Here is a 21253-nt window from a genome sequence, read left to right on the forward strand (position 1 = left end):
AAACTCACAATAATGCACATCAAGATTTGATTTATTTGGGATATTATTATATGAATTATATCTTGATTTTTATTCACGTTTCAAAAGTGAACAATCGCTATCGTCACTGGTGCGTTTATTATCCATTGAATTTCCCGCAAGTGTTCAGAAGCCTGTTGGTGACGTCAAACAGTGCCACCCATCCCAACCAATCAGCTTGTTTTGTACCCCGGAAATCCTCTCCAATTGGACAGATGTATCCACACACATGTTCAGTCACGCGGCATTCAGCGTGCTCTAGTAATGGGAATTTCGTCTCTCTTTTGTGAACCAGCTTTTTTAGCTCCTCTCACTAAAAAGAGCCGCTCTTTCCGCTCCTTGTTAGATTGTTTTTGTTGCTTTAATCCGTATCATACAAAGTATTATGCAACATAATACAAAGCTGACACAAAATGAGGGAAATAAAGGGAAAAAGGCATAAAAAAACATTCTTTTTTTTGTTTTTTTGGGTAGGGTTAGTTGGGTTAGGGTTAGGCGCTTGGTTACTTTTTGTCCGTTCTTTGGACAATTTTCTGTTTTTTACTCAGGTTTTGTGTTCGTTTGTTGCTTATATTCGGGCCATATTTCAGTTGTTTCCATTTTTTTTTTTTTTTTGGGTCAACTTTTGTTTTTTGGGGGTTAAATTCTCCTTTTTTTGTTCTGTTTATATTTAGTCAGTTTTTTTGTCAGTTTCTTGTCATATTTTTGTGGTACCCTGGGCAATTTTTGTTGATTTTGTTTTTGGTCGTCGTTATTTTGATCATTTCTTGATGTACATTGGTTTCTTTTCTTGTGAATATTCAGTTTTTTGGCCAATTTTCGTTGGTTTTTTGGTCGCTTCGTGTCCTATTCTGTTGGTCAAATTTTGGGGTTTTTTGGGGGTTGTTATATTCAAGACAATTTTTTATTTTTTTCCTGTTCGTTCTTTACCTGTTTTTTGTCAGTTTCCTGTTAGATCTTTGTAGTATCCTGGTCATTTTTTTGTAGATTTTCTTTTGGTTGTCCTTTTTTTTTTATCATTTCTCTTTGTACTTTGGTTGTTTTCTGGTCAATGTTCTGTTTTATTGACAATTTACAGTTTTCTTTGGGTCACTTGTTGTAGTATTGGGTTTGTCAACATTTGGGGGTTTTTTGGTCAATTTTTGTTCCTTTTTGGACAATCTTTATTTTTATTTTTTTGTATTGTTTAATTTTCATTTGTTTTTGTGTCCGCTTCTTGTCATTAATTTTTATTGATATTTTTTGGGGGGCGGTTGTCATTTTTTTATCATTTCTTGTTGTACTTTGCTTGTTTTCTGTTCAACGTTCAGTTTAATGGACAATTTGGGGTTTTGGTCGTATTTTGGTCATTTTTCTCGTCATTTAAACAAAAAAATATATAGTCAACAACATGGAATCCCCTTAAAAATTGCATATCTACCAATGACCAATCACAAGGGGGAAAATGGCGTCTCGAAGGGAACCGGCTCCCGTTGATCACTTCCTAGAGCTGGCTCATAAAGCCGTTACGTTCGCGACCGACTCATCACTTACTGCTTGCCTAAGGGGGCGTCGTGGTAACAGTGGGTGACGATAAGTATGATACTTTAACCCATGCGATTAACTAGATACTCGTGTATTCGGTTAGCGGCCATTGCCGGTGTGTTTAGTCCGTCTCCAATCTTTTGTCCCTCTCCCCGACCTTTCGTCCGCCCTTGTTTTCCCCGACTCTCAATCCGGAAACTCACGATGGAGCCCCAGTGCAACGCAAGCGGCGACCCGTTCCTGTTGGGCGAGAAAAAGCCGACCAGTTACGATTTGCTTATCCTAGCCCACGAGAGGACCTCGAGAACCCCGAGTCCCCTTTTGAGTGGCAACGGCGACGACGACTCCGAGGCAGAGTCCTTCAAGGGCGGCAGGACCGAAGAAGTGGACCGGGACACCAAGGAAAGGGCGTTCGCGTGGTGCCGAGATTTCCTGTCCGGAGCGTGGAAGTCCATCCGAATCGTGGACTTTCAAATCGGCATCGTCAGGTCACTACCGAGTCGCACCAGTTCTTGTTTTGTGCCTTCTAAAGCATTTTTTGTTTATTAATCACAATAATAGTTCAATATTACTAATACAATTTACCATTTAAAGTACATTATTTTTTCTTTTCGATTATATTAACATACCTGTCAACCTCAGCTGATGACTCCCCGTATTAAGCGAAAAAAAATCCAAACACGAAGCACCCATTTACTCACAGCAAGACAAACTTATTCAACAGACTATTTGTGTATTAGAAGTAGATTTTAATAACCAAATACATGCTTGATCTACATACCTGTCTGTCAACCTTCACGGCTCCATGCCCGTACAAAGTGTCGTATTTTCCCCTACAAAATACAAAAAAATCGTACACGGTTTTTTCCCGTAATCTAATTTAATAAAAAAGCTAAATATTTCCTCCCCAAACATCCATCCATCCATTATCTGCACAGCTTATCCTCAGAAGTGTCGCGGGGGTGCTGGAGCCCAACCCAGCTATCTTCGGGCAATGGGCAGGGGACACCCTGAACTGGTTGCCGGCCAGTCGCAGGGCACACGGGGACAGACAATTCGCTCGCTCATTCACACATATGGACAATTTCGACCGTCCAATTAACCTAACATGTATGTTTTTTGGAATGTGCGAGGAAACCGGAGTGCCCGGAGGAAACCCTCGCAAGCAAAGGGAGAACATGTAAACTCCACACTGGAGGTTCGATTTCATGACCTCAGAATTGCGTCGCCGTGCTGCTCCCTCCCCAAACATTCGGATAAATTCTTCCTTTGAGGATTTATTAAATATGTGTAAAGATCCCTACTGTAGAACAGCACTGAGAAAAGAAAACTCTTACTTTTCCTATTATAGAGAAGCATGGTTTTGATTCCTCTATGTCAAATATTGTCTCACTTCTTGTCATTTTCATGACTTGATTATGCCGTTGTACTTCTTGGTCTATTTCTTAAGATACTCACCAACTTTGGAAGATGTACATCTACTAGTTGTATCTCTCATTTTAGGTGCTGATTCTGCCCAATGTCCACATTCAGGCTAGTAAGCATGGAAAATAACCAATGCACATGCAATATTTTGTGGACAAAGAAAATAAAATAAAATTTTAAAAAAAGTCATAATTACTTAAAGTAGGCTTTTAACCATATCCATCCATTATCTGCACCGCTTATCCTCAGTAGGGTGGCGGGGTTCTGGAGCCCATCCTAGCCATCCTCGGGCAGTGGGCTGGGGACACCCTGAACTGGTTGCCAGCCAGTCACAGGGCACACAGACAACTCACTCTCTAATTCACAGGGGACAATTTGGACCGGCCAATTAACCTGACATACATGTTTTTGGAATGTGGGAGGGAACCGGAGTGCCCGGAGGAAACCGACACAAGCACGGGAAGAACATGCAAACTCTCATGACCTCAGAACTGTGCCGCACACGCGCTAACCACTGAGCTGCCGTGCTGCCCAGGTCAGCAATCAGATTTTCTAATTTTCCATCTCTGACTATTGTTAGGGATGTCCATATTGTGTTTTTTTTCCCCTGACCGATACCGATATGATACACAAATCTTGGATAGTCATCGATACTAATACTAGATGGCGATACCAGTTGTACCTAACATTCCCTTTCTTATTCACAAAATGACTGTTAATTTTGGAAACAACCTTTAACCCTAGAATATAATTTTCCCTAATCTTTCTTTAAAGGGACAGTGTGTAATATTAAAAAAAAACTTTCATTCAGTAAAAAAAACATTGATTTAAATACTAAGCAAAAATACATGAACTATCTTACCTATGTTAATTTTTATGATATATCGCTGAAAAGTTGAATCCCTACCTAGAAGTTGCCGCCATGTTTGTCTGGCATCTTGCTGCTATGCTGTGCTCTTGGCACTGCTTTTCGTTAGTATTAGACAAGACAGTGCTGTATATTGGTCATATTTTACACACAGGGGCTTTAATGGCAATTTCTTTGATTTCAGGGTCCGGATTGTAAAACAATATCTGGGAGGGAGGTTTATAGTAATATCGGTTGCCAAAGTTGGTAGCTATATCTTTATAGGAGGCCATTGATAAGATAACTGTTATCAGTACACGCTAGCTATTTAACAATATATTAACTAACCATCAAGGTCTGTTTATATGTTATCTTCCCGATGTATTGGGATTGAACAAAATTGAAATTCAAATCTTCAATTTTCATATCTAATGAAATCGGTTGCTCAGATCCTTGATCTGTTCGACACAGGCTTCGATTAGCCCCCGTTTGCTGCAAGTCTGATGTTAGGGATAGTCATAAATTAATGTTGTGGGATGTGTTGTTCTTTTCCAGTGGCGGGCTGAGTAATCTGCTGTACTTGTGCAGCCTGCCTGACCACGTGGAAAGTGTGGGCGGAGAGCCTCGTCAAGTGCTACTCAGAGTCTATGGTGCCATCCTCCAAGGCGTGGACTCACTGGTGTTGGAAAGTGTCATGTTCGCCATCCTCGCGGAGCGTACTTTAGGACCCAAACTCTACGGCATCTTCCCAGAAGGACGCTTGGAGCAATATCTTCCGGTAAGACACGTTGACTATATCTTAAATTTTGTGTAGGAAATTCAACAAGTTTCATTTTCCAAACTGTGCATTCACTTTATTTCACATCATTATGTTTTAATCTTTTTGGTAAATGACATTTTCTTGATTTGGTCTATATTTATGCAGTCAAATTCGGCATTGGCTAGCAGACATAACATGAACGTACCTAATCACAGCTTGGCAGTTATTTTAATGCTCAAATATATTTTTCATTTATTCATATTTTTTGTGGTGCACCTTCAACAGTTATAAGAATCAAACACTTAAAAAGCATACCAATTACATAAGTTGCCAGGCCGCAATTGTACAAGCAGATTTGGTAAAGGTAACCAAGTCAATAGGCAGACAGTAAAACTGGCTTAAAACAACCAACTTGTTTTTCATCTGGTGACTCGCTTGTCACTCACTATGTCAGGCAAATTATTTTAAAAGGGGAAAATGTACTCATCTAAAATGGCATATTGCTTCTGTGGAATAAACGGTAATTCACCCAGAGGTGGGTAGAGTAGACCAAAATTTTACTCAAGTAAAAGTACTCTTACTTCAGAATTACATTACTCAAGTAATTGTAGTCATCCAAATACTTACCTGAGTAAAAGTAAAATAGTACTTGGTGAAAAAATTACTCAAGTACTGTAACTACGTCGTATTCATTGATTTTTTTTTTTAAACAACCAATCAAATCATCACATTATCAAAGTCCACCCCAATCAACAAAAAATAAATTGATTTAAAAGTAGATTAAAATAATCAACATCAATTTAAGTGCTTTAATAAACAATAAATTAAAAATAATATCAATCAAACGGATAAACTAAGCACATGTAGCACCAAGTAGCACATTTAAAGCCCCAATACTGAACAGACATTGCAAATTGTAGCTGGTGTTTGGCACCCTTTTTAAGGGGAACATGCTTTTGATGTGAGGCCAGGGTGCTCCCCCTCTTCTGTCTTTTCATAGTCAGTATTGCTAAGCGACATTCTTAATCTGTTTTATCCGTAAACAACTTTCCCCCACGCTGAAGTTGGTTATGGTCATGTGACAAGGCTGCTACGTTTTATTGGTTAAATATGGTAGCCCCTACAAGAGGTCTCCGTCAAAATAAATGTGCCTTAGCAGAGACAGACGCATACTTACGTGGAGGGGATTACTGTTTTTTTATTCACAAATTTAGTCAAGTAAAAGTATAGGGATTTTAAAATACTCCTCGATGTACAAAATTTCCCAAAACTTACTCAAGAAAATGCAACTGAGTAATTGTACTCTGTTACTTACCTACCTGTTTTGTTTTGAGTTTTCTTCATGGATAGCCTATTTGCCTTATGCTGTAGGCTGAAAATTACATCACTTTTCCCCGCCTCCACTCATGATCAATCATGACTCAGTTTCAGAAAACTCATGATCCATGATCAATACCTGAGCGTTGAGCAAGTCCAAAGTCATCTTAACTTGACATTAAGTAGCAGAAATGCTGTCTAAAGGGTCATTTAGAATTGATTATTTTTTTTCTATTTAGTTATTATTCCAGTAACGCAATATTCATCAGATTATGGATTATAGTGTTTAGACGTTAGGGGCCATATTATTGTACAAACATTTTCAACCAATAAAAGGGATAATAAAACTGATGCTAAAATCTTAAACGTTTGAAGCCATAAGTTTCATTTACTGTGATTTTAAAAGGTAGGTTTTGTCTGCACAAGAGGCTCCAGACACCACCGAGAATACTTTGGATGTTTCTTATTGTTGTCTTTTCAAATTGCAGAACACCCGCATGCGAACGGACCAGCTGTCAGATGCTGACATCTCTGCTGAGATTGCCACAAAGTTGGCCCGTTTCCACAAAATGGTTATGCCCTTTAACAAAGAACCCACTTGGCTGTTTGGGACCATTAATAAGTAAGTCTAAAACTTGCTCTTTTTTGCTTCATTGACACTGAGCAAAGGAAACGTTCGCTGGCTTTTCACCGCCTAGTAGTTTTGTACCATTAAATTGTATATTTTTACAGCAAAACTCTTCTGACTGTAAAATAAGAGTTACAACATTACAATCAAGTGTCAGACGCTATGCTCTTGCTTATAGCTAAAGTTATAGGATTTAATGTTAATTTTGGAAATTGGATGCGGATTGAAATCCTTTCACGAATAAGAGACATGCATAGATGAATTTCTTCTTTTACAAAACACACTTTACACTCACATTAACTGCACTCATTTCAGGCGCATGTCATGGGAAATGCGGATGCTTTGTTGCGACACTCAAAATTAATTATTTTAACTATTGGAATTTGGAGGAATAAATGTATTGCTTGAAATACCCTCTTTGCTTTAGGTGTGAACGTAACATTGTCATGTTACCCGTGCTTCAATAATTATGTCACACTGCTTCCATTAGATACATGGATCAAGTGATGACGTTGACTTTCACACGAGATACGCATATCAAGAAGTACAAGAAGCTGATGAAGCTCAACCTTCCAAAAGAGCTCCAAAAGCTTCGGTAAGTGGACCTTTCTGCCTTTCAATGACAAAACTACGTACCTGTATAAGATAATTTCCTAGAATTATGAAATAAAGAAAATGTATCGAGTAAGTTGTAATTGACTAAAATAGTGAATGTTTTGTTATCCAATTCAACTTAAAAGTAAAATAAAGACCCAGAGTACAAATGAATAAATATTTGGATGGCAAAAATAAATTACTTCCAACTTTTTTTTGATATGAATGAATTTACTGCAATTCCAGCCGGGGTACCTCACCAAAGTCAAAGAAGTGTTTTTCTCCTGTTTTCGGTTGAACTACATCTAGTCATCCAATAATAATAATAATAATAATTTCCTTGTATTGTCATTCTGTGTAACAATGTACACAGAACGAAATGTCGATGGCACCTGACCCGTTGTAGCGAGCCGATGCAGCCGCAGCCAACAGAGGGCGCCGCCGACCACTTTTTAAGTCTTAGGAATGACTCGGCCGGGGCGCGAACCACCGACCTCCCAGTCTCAAAGCGGGCGCCTTACCATCTAGGCTACTGAGCTACCCTGCGTCCATTTGAATATTGCCTTAGAAACAGTAAACAAAATTAAAAACCGTTTCGTCAATTACTCCAACTCAAACCACAATATTCTATTAAAAGCTGCTTTGGAGATGTAAATTTAATTACATCCAATAAAATGTCATCGATGGTTTGTTGTTGCACTGGGAATTTTATAATAAGCAGCCTGTCTCACACTTGAGCCGATTAAGCCACACTAATTCTTTCAATGTCAATATTTTATTGCTCATGAAAGTGTTCTGTCTAAAGGAGATAATGTGCAAACCCTTATATAATTATAGTACTTGATTATTGATCTAATTGTCAATATTGTAATGATCGTAGAGTGCTCATAACACTTTTTATCTGACACAGATAAGGGGGAAACAATTACATCATTATATTTCATCAGAAACTGCAGCTGACCTTTGTCCTAGTGCCTTGGAGTACATGATCCTGTTGGCACACTTAGCACGTGTGTCCCTTATCAAACACAAAGATGCCGATTATGCTGTATTGCATGTCGATTAAGTGTTATATCATATATGTCATATAATTCACAAGGAGTCCTTATGGTAATACGCAAACACACGCGTGCACATCCATGCAGAATTGTGAAGACGAAAACGGCAAAGTCAACTTGCTCGTCTTGCATTCCAAGAAAAGCATGCCAACCAACTGCATGCCTCATTTAAAGTTGCGTGTTTATCCATGGTAAGAATCAGCCAATGAAAATCAGGTCTCAAATGGCACACGGACTCACTAAGAGACATTTAAGACTTAAAAAGTCAAGTCAAGTCAAGTCAAGTCATTTTTATTTGTATAGCCCTGTATCACGAAGAGTCTCAAAGGGCTTCACAGATTGTTACACTATATTACACAAACTATTTTCAACCGACAAGAGGAGTAGGTTATTCATATGCAATGGAGTAGAAGTGAGTTTTAAGTTTAGATTTAAACATTTCCACTGAGGTTGCAGATCGAATCTCAGGGGGAAGAGCATTCCACAGCACCGGTGCCCGGATGGAGAACGCTCTCGAACCAGCAGAAGACTTTTTTGCTCTCGGGATCATCAGAAGACCAGCACTCTCAGATCGTAGGCTTCGGACCGGGACATAGTGGCAGATCAGATCTGAAAGATAAGAGGGAGCAAGTCCATGTATGATTTTGTACAATACTAAGAGAACTTTGAAGTCACATCTTTGGCTAACTGGGAGCCAATGCAGGTTAGCCAAAATCGGTGTTATGTGATCGTACTTTTTTGTCCTGGTTAAGAGCCTCGCTGCGGCATTTTGTACTAGCTGAAGAGACTTGATTCTGGACTTCGGGAGACCGGAGAGTAGTGCATTGCAGTAATCGAGACGGGAGGTAACAAATGCATGAATTATTGTTTCCGCATCAGACTGAGACAGTATTGAACGGATTTTAGCAATGTTGCGAAGATGGAAGAAGGCAGTTCTAGTAATTTGCTTTACATGCATCTCAAAGGATAGATCAGGGTCAAATATGACACCTAAATTTTTAACTGAGTCACTCTGTGTGATGTGACATTTGTCAATGTTCACAGCAGTTTTTGAGAATAAATCCCGGCATTTAGAAGGACCAATGACTAACATTTCAGTCTTTTCAGAGTTAAGACGCAAGAAATTGAGTGACATCCACTCTTTTATCTCAGTGAGACAGGCCTCCAAATTTCCACAGTTTAGTGTGGAAGATTCCTCCAACGGAAGATATAGTTGAGTGTCGTCTGCATAGCAATGGAAGCTGATATTGTACTTGCGAATAATATCACCTAATGGAAGCATGTAAATGTTGAAAAGTAGGGGGCCGAGCACTGAACCCTGCGGAACACCGCAGGTAACATTAAAGGGCTCAGATGTCGTTTCACCATATTTAACACAGTGCGTCCTATCTGAGAGGTAGGATTTGAACCACGAGAGGACAGCTCCTGAGAGACCAATCCATTTTTCCAACCGTTCTAGTAGGATATTGTGGCGCACTGTGTCAAAAGCAGCACTAAGATCCAGCAGCAGCAAAAGTGATGAAGCGCCAGAATCCATTGACATTAGGAGATCATTTGTTACCTTGATCAGAGCTGTCTCAGTAGAGTGGTTAGCCCTGAATCCTGATTGCATGGATTCAAAAAGGTTATTCTCGGATATGAAAGCATTCAGCTGCTGTGCCACTACTCTTTCGAGTACTTTAGAGAGGAAAGGTAGGTTTGACACAGGTCTGTAATTACTTAATATTTCTGGATCAAGGTTGGGTCGTTTCAGTGTGGGTTTAATAACGGCGGACTTAAAAGCTGCTGGAACTACACCTGAGGAGAGTGATGTATTTATAATATTTAGAACTGAAGGCCCAAGGACGCTAAAAAGACTTTTAATAAGTGAACCTGGGAGCGGGTCGAACTGGCAAGTTGTCGGTTTGGCCGCATTCACCACTTGTTTGAGATCATCAAGTGACAGTTCACTAAAACCGGCCATTTTCCCAGGGCAGCCACCCTGTCGTGCATCTGTAAATTTCAGTCCTTTAATACGTGTGGTACTAACAATATCTTTTGCAATTTCTTCCTGTATGCATTGAATCTTCTTAGTGAAGAAGACCATTAACTCCTGAGCAGAGTGTGTCGAACTGTCTGCGATAGGCTGTTGCCTTGTAAGCGATGCTACAGTGTCAAAAAGGGCTTTGGGGTTGTTCTTTTGAGACGCAATCACCTTCGAAAGGTAGGCCGATTTTGCAGAGGCAAGGGCCGCTTTATACTTTAACAAGCTGTCACACCAGGTTTGATGGAAAACCTCAAGCTTGGTAGCGCGCCATTTTCTCTCCCATTTCCTGCATTCTTTTTTAAGGGTTCTAGTTTCATCAGTAAACCAAGGTGTGCGTCTTTTAGGACGTGATTTTAGTTTTATGGGCGCTATTGAATCCAGCACACTAGTCAGGGTGGTATTGAACTCATTCATGAGTGAGTCAATCGAGCCATTGTATTTAGGAAAGGACGCAACTGCTCCAGGAAGGAGTTCAAAGAGCTCAGAAACTGTGCCAGTGCTTATATTGCGTCCGCTAAATCCCTCATCTTTATTAACTCTACATTTAGTTAGCACCTCAAATGTCACTAAATAATGATCAGAGATAACAGTAGTACACGGTAGCACCATAATGTTTGAGGTTAAAACTCCTCGAGTCAGAATCAAGTCTAGCGTGTTCCCATTTTTATGGGTTGGCAAGTCAACCAGTTGAGTAAAACCAAATGCATCAATTAGAGAACTAAACGCAATAGTAAGTGAACTGTGTGGGGAGTTCATATGAATGTTAAAGTCTCCCATAATTATAATTTTGTCTGCATAGGTTACTAGTTCAGACAAAAGTTCAGCAAATTCGTCTAAGAAAGTTGTGTATGGCCCAGGTGCACGATAGATAGTTATTACATCAATTGACAATTGAGGGGACCGCATCACAAGAGCCTCAAACGTTTTGTAATTATTAGAGGTACGTGTATTAAATTTGAGCGATTTTTCAGAGATTAGCGCAACACCACCACCTCTTTTCAGCGTGCGTGCTATATGACTACTCTCGTAGTCTGGGGGAGAGGCATAATTTAGCGCTAAGTGCTCATCCGGGCGTAACCACGTTTCACAAAGACCCATACAGTTAAGTTTATAATCACGAATAATGTTATCAACAAGTAAAGCTTTTGGAGCAAGCGATCTAATATTTAACAGACCAAATTTCAGTTTTGCTGAATCATTTGACTTAGCTGAACTCTTTGTAGTCTTTGTCGAGATCTTCAAAAGCTCCCGGCGTTGTGGCCGTTCGTGAGCGCTGAGTTTAAAGCGTCGGTTGTCCGGCGAGGAATGAATGGTGGAATTAGTTACATCCTCGCGTCCATCCTCGCGTCCATCTTGCTGCTTGGACTTCACACGCTTCACACATCTACCTGCACGGCAACCACGTTTCTGTTTTCTTTCTTTACGGGGCCGCCGCCGTCGTTTATTAAGAGGAATAGCTGTCCACAAGGATGCCGGGTCTCTTTGAAGTTCGCTCGGTATATCATAGGCGTTATAAAAAGTGCCCGAAAAGTCGAAATTTAGACGCCCACCCAACCGAATAAGTTCGTCCCTACTGTAAGTGTTTTTGGCCACACATGTGTCCAAAAGTGAAAGCAAAAAAGACAAGAGAACGGCAATAAATAGAAGATTAGCTGGACGAGCCGCAAGCATGTATCCATGCGCCGCCATGTTGGATTCTCTTGTGTCAAAAGTGGTCGGCGGCGCTCTCTGTTGGCTGCGGCTGCATCGGCTCGCTACAACGGGTCAGGTGCAATCGACATTTCGTTCTGTGTACATTGTTACACAGAATGACAATACAAGGAAATTATTATTATTATTATTATTAAGACTTCTACTTCTGGGTCTGTCAGTAAGAAGCATTGAATACACAATGTAAGCTAAAAGAAGGTTGTGTTTTATAATAGTACTTGTCTAAATTCATAATTCTGGATGATGTTTGAGCAAAAAGTGGAGTGTCAATACTATTCCGGTTTTGTCTATTTTTATTGCCAATTTTCTTAATGATTTTTTTTTTCATAAATGTGCTTTACACCTTCTTGTAGATTTTCGTTTTTTCTTTCACCAAAACGCTTAATTTTTCCTGATTGATTAGAACAATCATGAGCAGATTATTTGTTAAAATTAAAAATGAAGTTTTGTCAATTTTACACTGTCCCAACTTCTATATTCACATACTTTGTTTTAGGGAATTGACACACTAGTGCACTTATGTCTAAGTCGAGGCCCGTGGGCCACACCCGGCCTCAGATGGTTTGCTTTGGCCCCTGGCATGATCTTGATTCGTTATTGTTTATACACCAGGAATCGTTGTGTATTTCTTTTTACTGAACATTTCCTTGGACTTTATTTTATTGTAGTACAGACGCTCGCCTACTTGCAAACATTCGTCTTACAAAAAAACGGTAGATACGAAAAAATGTTTTTGGGATGTCGAAAAATATCTGGACATTGCTGTAAGTTGGATTTTGTATTGTGTGCACCTTTATCCGAGTAGAGGACAGTACTGTGGTCCTTCTTTCTGCCATGAGAGGTCACTTAGCATCCACCTCGAAGAAGAAATCTGGCTTCGACTTCCTAGTTCGTGTGTATACACACTGCACTGTATCTCTTGCACTATAATAACTTTGACATTTTGATTGTTTAATATCTCGTGCATTCATTCAATATGCTCGGTGTAAAGAAGAGGTGAGCAGTTTCTTTTGAAATGAAAGTGGAATAAGAAAGCTTGATGCGGTTGAGAAAATGGTTGGATCATTTTTTTCGTCCACCTTTTACCTCGGAGGAGGAAGCCCCCTAACTCTTCCAGAAGTAAGTTATATTTAACGTTATTTATCTTTATAGTCTGTCAACAGATCTTATAGCTTAACTTTTGGTATGCGGGAGTAGAGGCATCGCACACATGCACACTCTCATTTGCTTTGCAGCACTTCAGACATTTTACTAACAACTTTTGCATCACATTGACATATTTTAACAGACATCATGGCTAGCCTCGAAGATGTTTAACGGAAATTAGTATTTTTCATTGAAGCACATTTAAGCAGTGTCTCCAAACAGAGAATAAGAGGAAACCACAAAAGTTCTGAACACAGCGTGGTCAGTACCATCCCTAATTTTAAACCGTCTCTTGCGCATCTTGCAGAAACAGGAAAAAGCCAAACAGGATAAGGCCTCTTTTGGTGCAATTTTTTTAGTCATTATGGTATAACTGAACATGAGTAAGTGTAGGTAACTAATACACGAGTAAATGTATTAAAAATAGAAAAATAGTTGACGATAGACACTCCAAATAAACTGGGAACTCCCATGTGTGCCCCTAAATGCCAAGAAAAAGAAGTGTCACAAAACAAATGTATATTTCTGATGGGGGGAAAAGTGTGTTTTGTGTTGGGTAATAAGAATGAATAGGATGGGTATTGGAACTAATTTCATTTAAAAGGTTAGAATATTACTATTCGTTGATGGTTACATCTGACAAAAATATCTAACATATTTGACACACATTTGTTCTGCTTTTTTACCCCCCACATAGTAACTTACTAGCAGCCACACCATCGCCCGTGGTCTTCTGCCATAATGATGTCCAAGAAGGTAAGCAATACATTCTGAAACACTCTCTCCACTAATGTGAACTTCTGGGTGCAAACAGTTTATTTCATCAATATTCAGTATGGTCATGTATCTCTTAGTGGTGGAAAATGACCATGTGCAATTCCTTACTTTTAAAAATAGTTATTGTCTTCTGTTCTTTTTGTTTTGTTTTTCAAAAACAAGTGTTTCTGTATCACATAAATTACAAAGTAAGGACATTTTTGCCACTTATTTGGTCTGTGCAGGTAATGTTCTAATGCTGCACAAAGGGGACCAAACCAGAACAGACCGACTGATGCTCATCGACTTTGAGTACAGCAGTTACAACTACAGGTGAAGTTACTTTTGAAATAAAGTGTTGTGTATGTACAGACAAGTGTCTTTTTTTAATGTTTTATTTCTTAAATTAATTACATTAAATATAATTTAGGGGTTTTGATTTCGGGAACCATTTCTGCGAGTGGATGTACGACTACACCTACGACCAGTGGCCTTTCTACAAAGCCACACCTGAGGATTATCCAAGCAAAGAACAACAGGTTGGTAGATATTTTGTCTTTGGTTAATTGTGTACACAAAGCATCGCTTATTGCCATTAAGGTGCCATTTTTGGCACATATGAGGGTATCAGTTACACTAATTCCTCATTCTGTTTTAAAGATTGGTTTTGCCAATTGTAGCTCTTCTCACAGAGGCCTGAAAATGAAACTTAACAAGCCTCAAAACTGCATACTATATGTGGAGGTGACGACAAAAATTATATTTGTTAGAAAATATGGTACCTTTTTGTTCTAAATTTTCCGCCATATAAGGCGCACTGGATTATAAGGCGCACCCCCAAACATTTACTTACTTCAAAAAAATCTGCCAAAAAGAGTCTGCATTGATGGACATTGCTTATTGCTAGCTGTCTGTTGAGGCCCATAATTCCCGTTTACAAATGGAGACTAGTAAAATATTTTTCTATAGACCACAAATGTCAAACAGGCGGCCCGCGGGCCAGATCAGGCCCGTTAAGGGATTGAATCCGGCCCGCGAGACAACACTCAGAGAAGCGCAAGAGAAAAACAAGCTGCAGGTTGAAATATGTCCACTTGATGTTGCCAAAGCCAGGTGCCTCTCACAAAGACACTGTACTTGTATTTCTCTCTCTTTCTTTTCCACCCCTCTTCTCCCACTCTGTCTCTCTCTTTCACTCTGTGTCTCTTTTTCTCTTCCTTTGTTGCTCTTTGTCTCTTTCTCTCTGTGTATTTTAACCTATTTTGCTCTAACTTCCTTTTTTCCTTTTCTCTCTTCTCTTTCTCTCTTCATACCCTTCGGGCTTTCTTTTCTCTATTCTCTCCTTCTGTCTTTCTATTTCTCTTTGGATTTCTTTCTTCCTCTCCCTTTCTTTTCCCCCTCTCATGACTTTTTATCTTTTTGTTTCTCACGCTCTCTCCCTCTCTCTTTTTCCTTCTTTGTCCCGCCCTCTCTCCTTTTCCCTCCCTCTTTCTCTTATTTCTTTATCTCTTTTTCTTTCTCTTTAATCTACTAGTCCGGCCCCCGACAGAATGTTTGTTCTATCGTGTGGACCCCCCCAGTTAAAATGAGTTTGACACCCCTGCTATAGACCATAGATCAACATAACTTGTGATATACATGTTTTTCGGCAAATTGCCGAAATGACCCACCTCCATTACCTCTGAATACCTAGCCAATATTAACCGGTTCAAATGATGATTGACACATTGGTCAGGAAATGAAACGCTAGTATATATATCCCAGCATGCACTGCGCACTAATTCAACAGGGGGAAATCGTCTGCTTACCGTAGTTGCAAGACCTGTTGCGACTCACTATAAGGCGCACCATATTATAAGGCGCATGGTCAGCTTTTGAAAAAATGAAAGCTTTTTGGTGCGTAAAATACGGTAATTGAAAGCATCCAAGAGAAAATACACATTTTGATAATTGTTTTGAAATCTTCCCCCTACACAGCTTCATTTCATTCGCAGTTATCTGTCTGAACACAGTGAATACTGTGATCCAAGTGTGGACCAGAAGCAGATGGAGGAGGACATTTTTATTGAAGCTAATAGGTAAATAGCTCTATTATAATTGTACTGTATAATACAACAGGATGACAATCATTGCATCATTGCTTTTCTGCAGGTATGCATTAGCATCACACTTCCTGTGGGGCCTATGGTCCATCATTCAAGCGAAACTCTCCAAGATTGAGTTTGGCTATATGGTAAGCATGGACGCTTCAATACATTTGTAAAAATACAAGAAAATACAGTGGAACCTCGGTTTCTTGACCATAATCCGACTCAGAACCCTGTTCGAAAACCGATTTGTTCAATCACCAAAATCGTTTTTCTCATAAAAAGTAATGTAAATCGTTTTAATCCGTTCCAACACCCTGAATGTTTACCATGAATGTTTAACGTAAACATGAAGCTAACCCAGGCTAATCGTACGTTCGCGTTATCGTAATCTTCCGTACAAAAGATTACGCCAACATGAACGTGTAAAAATAAAAAAAGGATAAAGAAAATAATTATTAATAGTATTTCTTACCTTTGTGGTGCTCAGCAGAAGACGCAGGTTGACTGTGGGGAGAGGGATGAAGGAGGAAGGAAAATTATTGTTTGGAAGGATGTTCTTTTCTCTTAAAATACCAATCTAATGACACTTGCTTCTGCCTTCTTTTTAGCACTTTTCTAAAGTGACTCATGAAAGTGTCATTAAAGTCATCGTACTATCTACCTACACCTATATTAAAAGCGAAAACAAAAAGAAGCAAGTGCGCACGTGATAACAGTTGGTCATGAGGGGTGGGGGCACGATCTACACTTGTACGCCGCTCAGCATCGCACTCGCGCATTACCGGCGTTCGAACTCCGATTTTTTGACCGAACAGCGAAGCAAGATTTTCTCGAAATTTTTGGTCGAACACCGATTTGTTCGAACTGAGAGGCGTTCGAAAACCGAGGTTCCACTGTAAAATGATGTGAGATCATCACGAGGAATTTGAAATGTATGCCTATAGGACAGTATAGTGTAGCCAATCTATGAAGATTTGATGATTTAACACGGAAGACTGTTGCAATCAACCTGCAGTAAATGTTTCCTATATGATTTTTGTGCAGGACTACGCCAATGTCCGCTTTGATGCTTACTTCAAGCAAAAGAAGCTCTTCTCCTGAAGCCCTCCTTGCGTTAATCCAAACAACTATACATTTAAAAGATTCCTGAATGTCGTGCTTCTGTCAAGAACAGTCTGATTTCTAAATTTCAAATCAAAACAATACGAGCCGCAATCTAAGCAAGTTCTACAAATCCATTTTCTTATTTTGAGCTACCCCCCTACTCCACCCATCTATAATTTTGGGGGGGAGGATGCACTATTCTATCGCGGACCACTTTTTGAAATGACTTTTTTTGTCCTTTTATTGCTAAAAAGGCACTTGCATTATTATTTTGACTACCTCTCTTGCTCTTATGAGTTATGATCCGTCCACGTAAGTTGAAGAGGCAAATGCCTATTACACTCTACAGCATACTTGAAATGAATTGTGTTCAGTAATAGGGTGATAACTCACTTTGAAGCAGGATGTTTAGAAATGCTGTGAAAACGAGTAAATGCCTTGCAACGTTATCATTTTTGAAAAAAGAAAGTTAGTGTACTTATAATTAAGTGTTAATAGAGACCCTTTTCAAGAAATGGTCAGAAAATTACAACAAAGTGTAATTACAAGGGGGTACGCATCTTGGCAAGAAATATATTTGCAAACCATAAAGAAGCAATATTAATCTTGGCTCCACCTCCCTTCCCAAAAATGTTTACAAGTATAATGTTATAAATTTCAATCAGAAACAGTATTTTTTTGCAAATGAAAGGCAACTTTTCTGACTATTTTATTTTAGTCTAGTGCATTTATTTTAGTTTTTAGTTTGTATTATCTGGGGTTTTGGGGTTTTTAAGGGTTATTGTTCTATCTTCGTTATTCATTATCCGTTATCGGTCAGTTCATAATACGCTACAAAGCCTAGGAGCCGGGACACTTACTCTCAGCCAAAAGGCCAAGCTAAGGTCCTAGCCCTAAAGCCTTGCTGCGATCATTGCGAATGCACCGTTCCCGGAGGTACTGCAATACCGGGCCGATGCGTGGAGTGGACAGAGCAAGCTCTTATTCCATCTCCGGATTGCAAAAATCAAAGATCATGGTAAAGGCCAAGCTAAGGACCTAGCATCAAAGCCTTGCTACCCAAAGATAGCAAAGAATAAGGAGGCTGTGCAGCCACACATGCCGACGCTATCAGAATCTCACGGTCAGCTTTGTGACTTCATTATTTTATTTAAATGAGCATAGAATGCTACAATTATATTGCTTTTACTTAATACCACTTTAAAGATTTTCAACTACTGGTTGTATAAGTTCAATATGTACAAAAATGATCAGTACTACACTACATATTGGAAAGAATATGTCATGGTTAAATTAGCTAAGATTAATGACAAAACTTGAATGTTCACATCATAAGAAGATGACTCACAAGTAAAGACGTCTTGCATCATTTTTTTTTCAAGCATAGCAAACTACACTGAGTCGCTTAAAGATATTTCTAGTGTTTGTCATGCATCTTGTGTATGGTTAGTTGTAACCAAAAAATGCTACCATCCATCTTTTGGAGATTAAACAATGTTTTGCTATTCGATTTATTTAAATGCATATATCAGATACTGTTCTTTGTTTTTATTTGTTTGCATTACTACTGTTGGTTCTATTGGTACTTATAATTTAATAAACTTGAATCTTTGCAATTTTGGTGTCCGATTTTTTTATATTTGAACTACAGGGCGGCACGGTGTTTGACAGGTTAGCACATCCGCCTCACACTGCAGAAGTCACGGGTTTGGTTCCAGCTACCAACCTCCTTCTGCGTTGTTTGCGTTTTTTCCCTATGCCTGTATGAGTTTTCTCCTTGATTCCAAAAAACATGCATGGTCCCAATTTTCCTTTGGTGTGATGTATGTGTGAATGGTCGTAAGTCTCTGTGCCCTGTGATTCGCTGGTAAACAGCCCCACTGTCCAATGTCAACTGGGAGGGGCTCCAGCACACCTGTGACCATAGCGTAGATAAGCGGATTGGAAAATGAATGTGTCCTGCGTATCGATAAATCCAAAAACGCAGGTCTGACTCGCCTTGTTTGACTTTAACATTTATAGAGCAAATAAGCCCAGCACAAAATTGACCTTACCTTTTTTTATTTCGGGTAGCTCGCTTTGGAATGGACTGAACGACGGTGCCCCCTTTTGGACAGTTCCTGAACGTAGCAAATTATCATGTACCATAATGAAATCTGATAACAAATTATGTAATTATGCGTTTTGTAGGGACATTCTCAAGTACAGAACATTACACAAATTTCTCACTTCTTTGGCTTTCTAACAAGTTTAGCAACCTCAATTACCATCATCCAATCCTGGTGGTCTCAGATATCTGACACCACGCCCATAGAGGGATGATCTGGTCAAGCGTCTGGTCCACATAAAAAGAGAATCTGATCGATAGCTCGCCCCCTTATCTACTGCATCGCATGTCAGCCATGCCAAGTGGCCTTGCGGGCCAGCCTTGAATTTAGCACGTGGGCCACACATTGAGACCATACAGAGCACGAGACCAAATCTATCCGCAACAAGTAAGAGGACAGTTTCAGATTTAACACCATGTTTGCTGGTTCTTGGGAATAAGCGCTTTCTCTGTACAAGGGAATCGCCCGAAATCGACTAGCATTATAGCAGGCAACTTTCATTTTGTGCTAGTAACTACCAGCGGACGAAAACTTCTATAATCTCAGGTGTTTTCCCATCCCCTTTTTTTCCTATCATTAATTCTCTGTTTTAATAAATATTGTGTGCTATTTTAATCAGCCTGGTTCATTGAATCAATTTTCTTGGGATTAGTAATTCATATGAGAACTCAAAGAACTTAAAAAATATGTTACGTTATTACTTTATCAGTGAAGGAAATTATACCATCCTTCAGAGAAAAAAAAGATTTATGGTGAAGCACCCGCAACATCTAGAGGCAAGTTTGTTTACTGATTGCAGTAAAGAATAATTTGTTTGATTCCTAAAGATTTTCAAAATTGAAGCTAGAAAAAATCCCTACACTTTGAATTGCCCCAATTATCCTTATGTTGGTAAATATATAGCTATAAAATATTTACTCAAAAGTTATTTGTTAGTGAAACATGTTTAATACTCTGTCCACTCCACGCATCGGCCCGGTATTGCAGTACCTCCGGGAACGGTGCATTCGCAATGATCGCAGCAAGGCTTTAGGGCTAGGACCTTAGCTTGGCCTTTTGGCTGAGAGTAAGTGTCCCGGCTCCTAGGCTTTGTAGCGTATTATGAACTGACCGATAACGGATAATGGATAATGAATAACGAAGATAGATCAATAACCCTTAAAAACCCCAAAACCCCACTCTTCCTGTCTTTGCCAGATTTTATGGCGTGACAGTGGTTTAAAATGCAGGCAGGACCCAAGTGCATATGGGGCTGTGTTCAGCACTTATGTGGTTTCTTCATACTGTTCTGTTAAGTGACAGTTCAAGCATTGTGCTTGTCAAGGATTGTTTTTGTTCAGTTACATCATAATGCCTCGACTAGCTTCCCGATAAGGGGCTTCATCCTGTTTGGCCTTTTCCTGTTTTTGCAATTTGTGCATGAGTCTGTTTTTTTTTTAGCTCATTTGTGCTTTCCCCGTATTGTTGGTTTTGGACATTGCTCAAATGTGCTTATATGAAAAATACTATTTCCTGTTAAACATCTGCAAGGTTGGATGTGACGTAAATATGTGAATATGTTTTTATTTTAAAAGATATAATTTTTCTGCTTGTATTATTACTGAAAATACAGAAAATAATTCTTAAAATGGGCAAAAAAATCTTGTGTTGACAAGTTTTGCTAATTATAATTAATTTCTCTATTTTACTTAAAAATAGATTGAACAAAAATTGATACACTATTTAAAATGCTAATTAAAAAAAAGTTATAAATATATTTTAAATGAAAATAGGGTAAAGTAATTCATAGGTTTGCAGTGGATTGCCACATTTGGTGAAGATAATAAAACGGATGGATGGTAATCAATTAGCCCTGTTTAACTGTCAATAAAAATCGTATTTAGCAATCAAATATTTGTGTATTTGCTATTCAGCAAAAAGGCATTGTTCCACGCTGCCTTACTTACGAACGAGATTGTAAGTTGAATTTGTTCGTAAGTTGCTTGAGTGCTATATTTTGCATGTTTAAGGCTTTTTCAATTAACCTGTATTGTTTCGTACTAAAATAGACATTTCATAAAATAATGTGCTTATAGTCGACTATGGCAATTTTTGACGGCCTTTACGGAGACTAACTTTGAATGTCATAATAAAATTTCAAAC

General features: G+C 39.1%; 1 protein-coding gene and 1 pseudogene across 1 annotated transcript; one reads left to right on the plus strand and one right to left on the minus strand.

Annotated features, from left to right (window-relative positions):
• Positions 1–1539: 1539 nt before the first annotated feature.
• chkb (choline kinase beta) lies at positions 1540–18619 on the plus strand. The gene is made up of 10 exons (XM_088339899.1): positions 1540–2030; positions 4370–4592; positions 6380–6513; positions 7010–7114; positions 13751–13809; positions 14055–14142; positions 14240–14348; positions 15787–15887; positions 15961–16042; positions 16944–18619. The coding sequence occupies exons 1-10, from the start codon at positions 1612–1614 to the stop codon at positions 16998–17000; spliced, it is 1377 nt and encodes a 458-aa protein (XP_088196025.1). The 5' UTR covers positions 1540–1611; the 3' UTR covers positions 17001–18619.
• LOC148362473 (U2 spliceosomal RNA) lies at positions 17918–18080 on the minus strand (annotated as a pseudogene).
• Positions 18620–21253: the final 2634 nt, after the last annotated feature.

Source organism: Urocampus carinirostris, chromosome 7 (assembly GCF_059441175.1).
Source record: "Urocampus carinirostris isolate Australia breed hairy pipefish chromosome 7, RoL_Ucar_1.0, whole genome shotgun sequence".
Lineage (NCBI taxonomy): Eukaryota > Metazoa > Chordata > Actinopteri > Syngnathiformes > Syngnathidae > Urocampus > Urocampus carinirostris.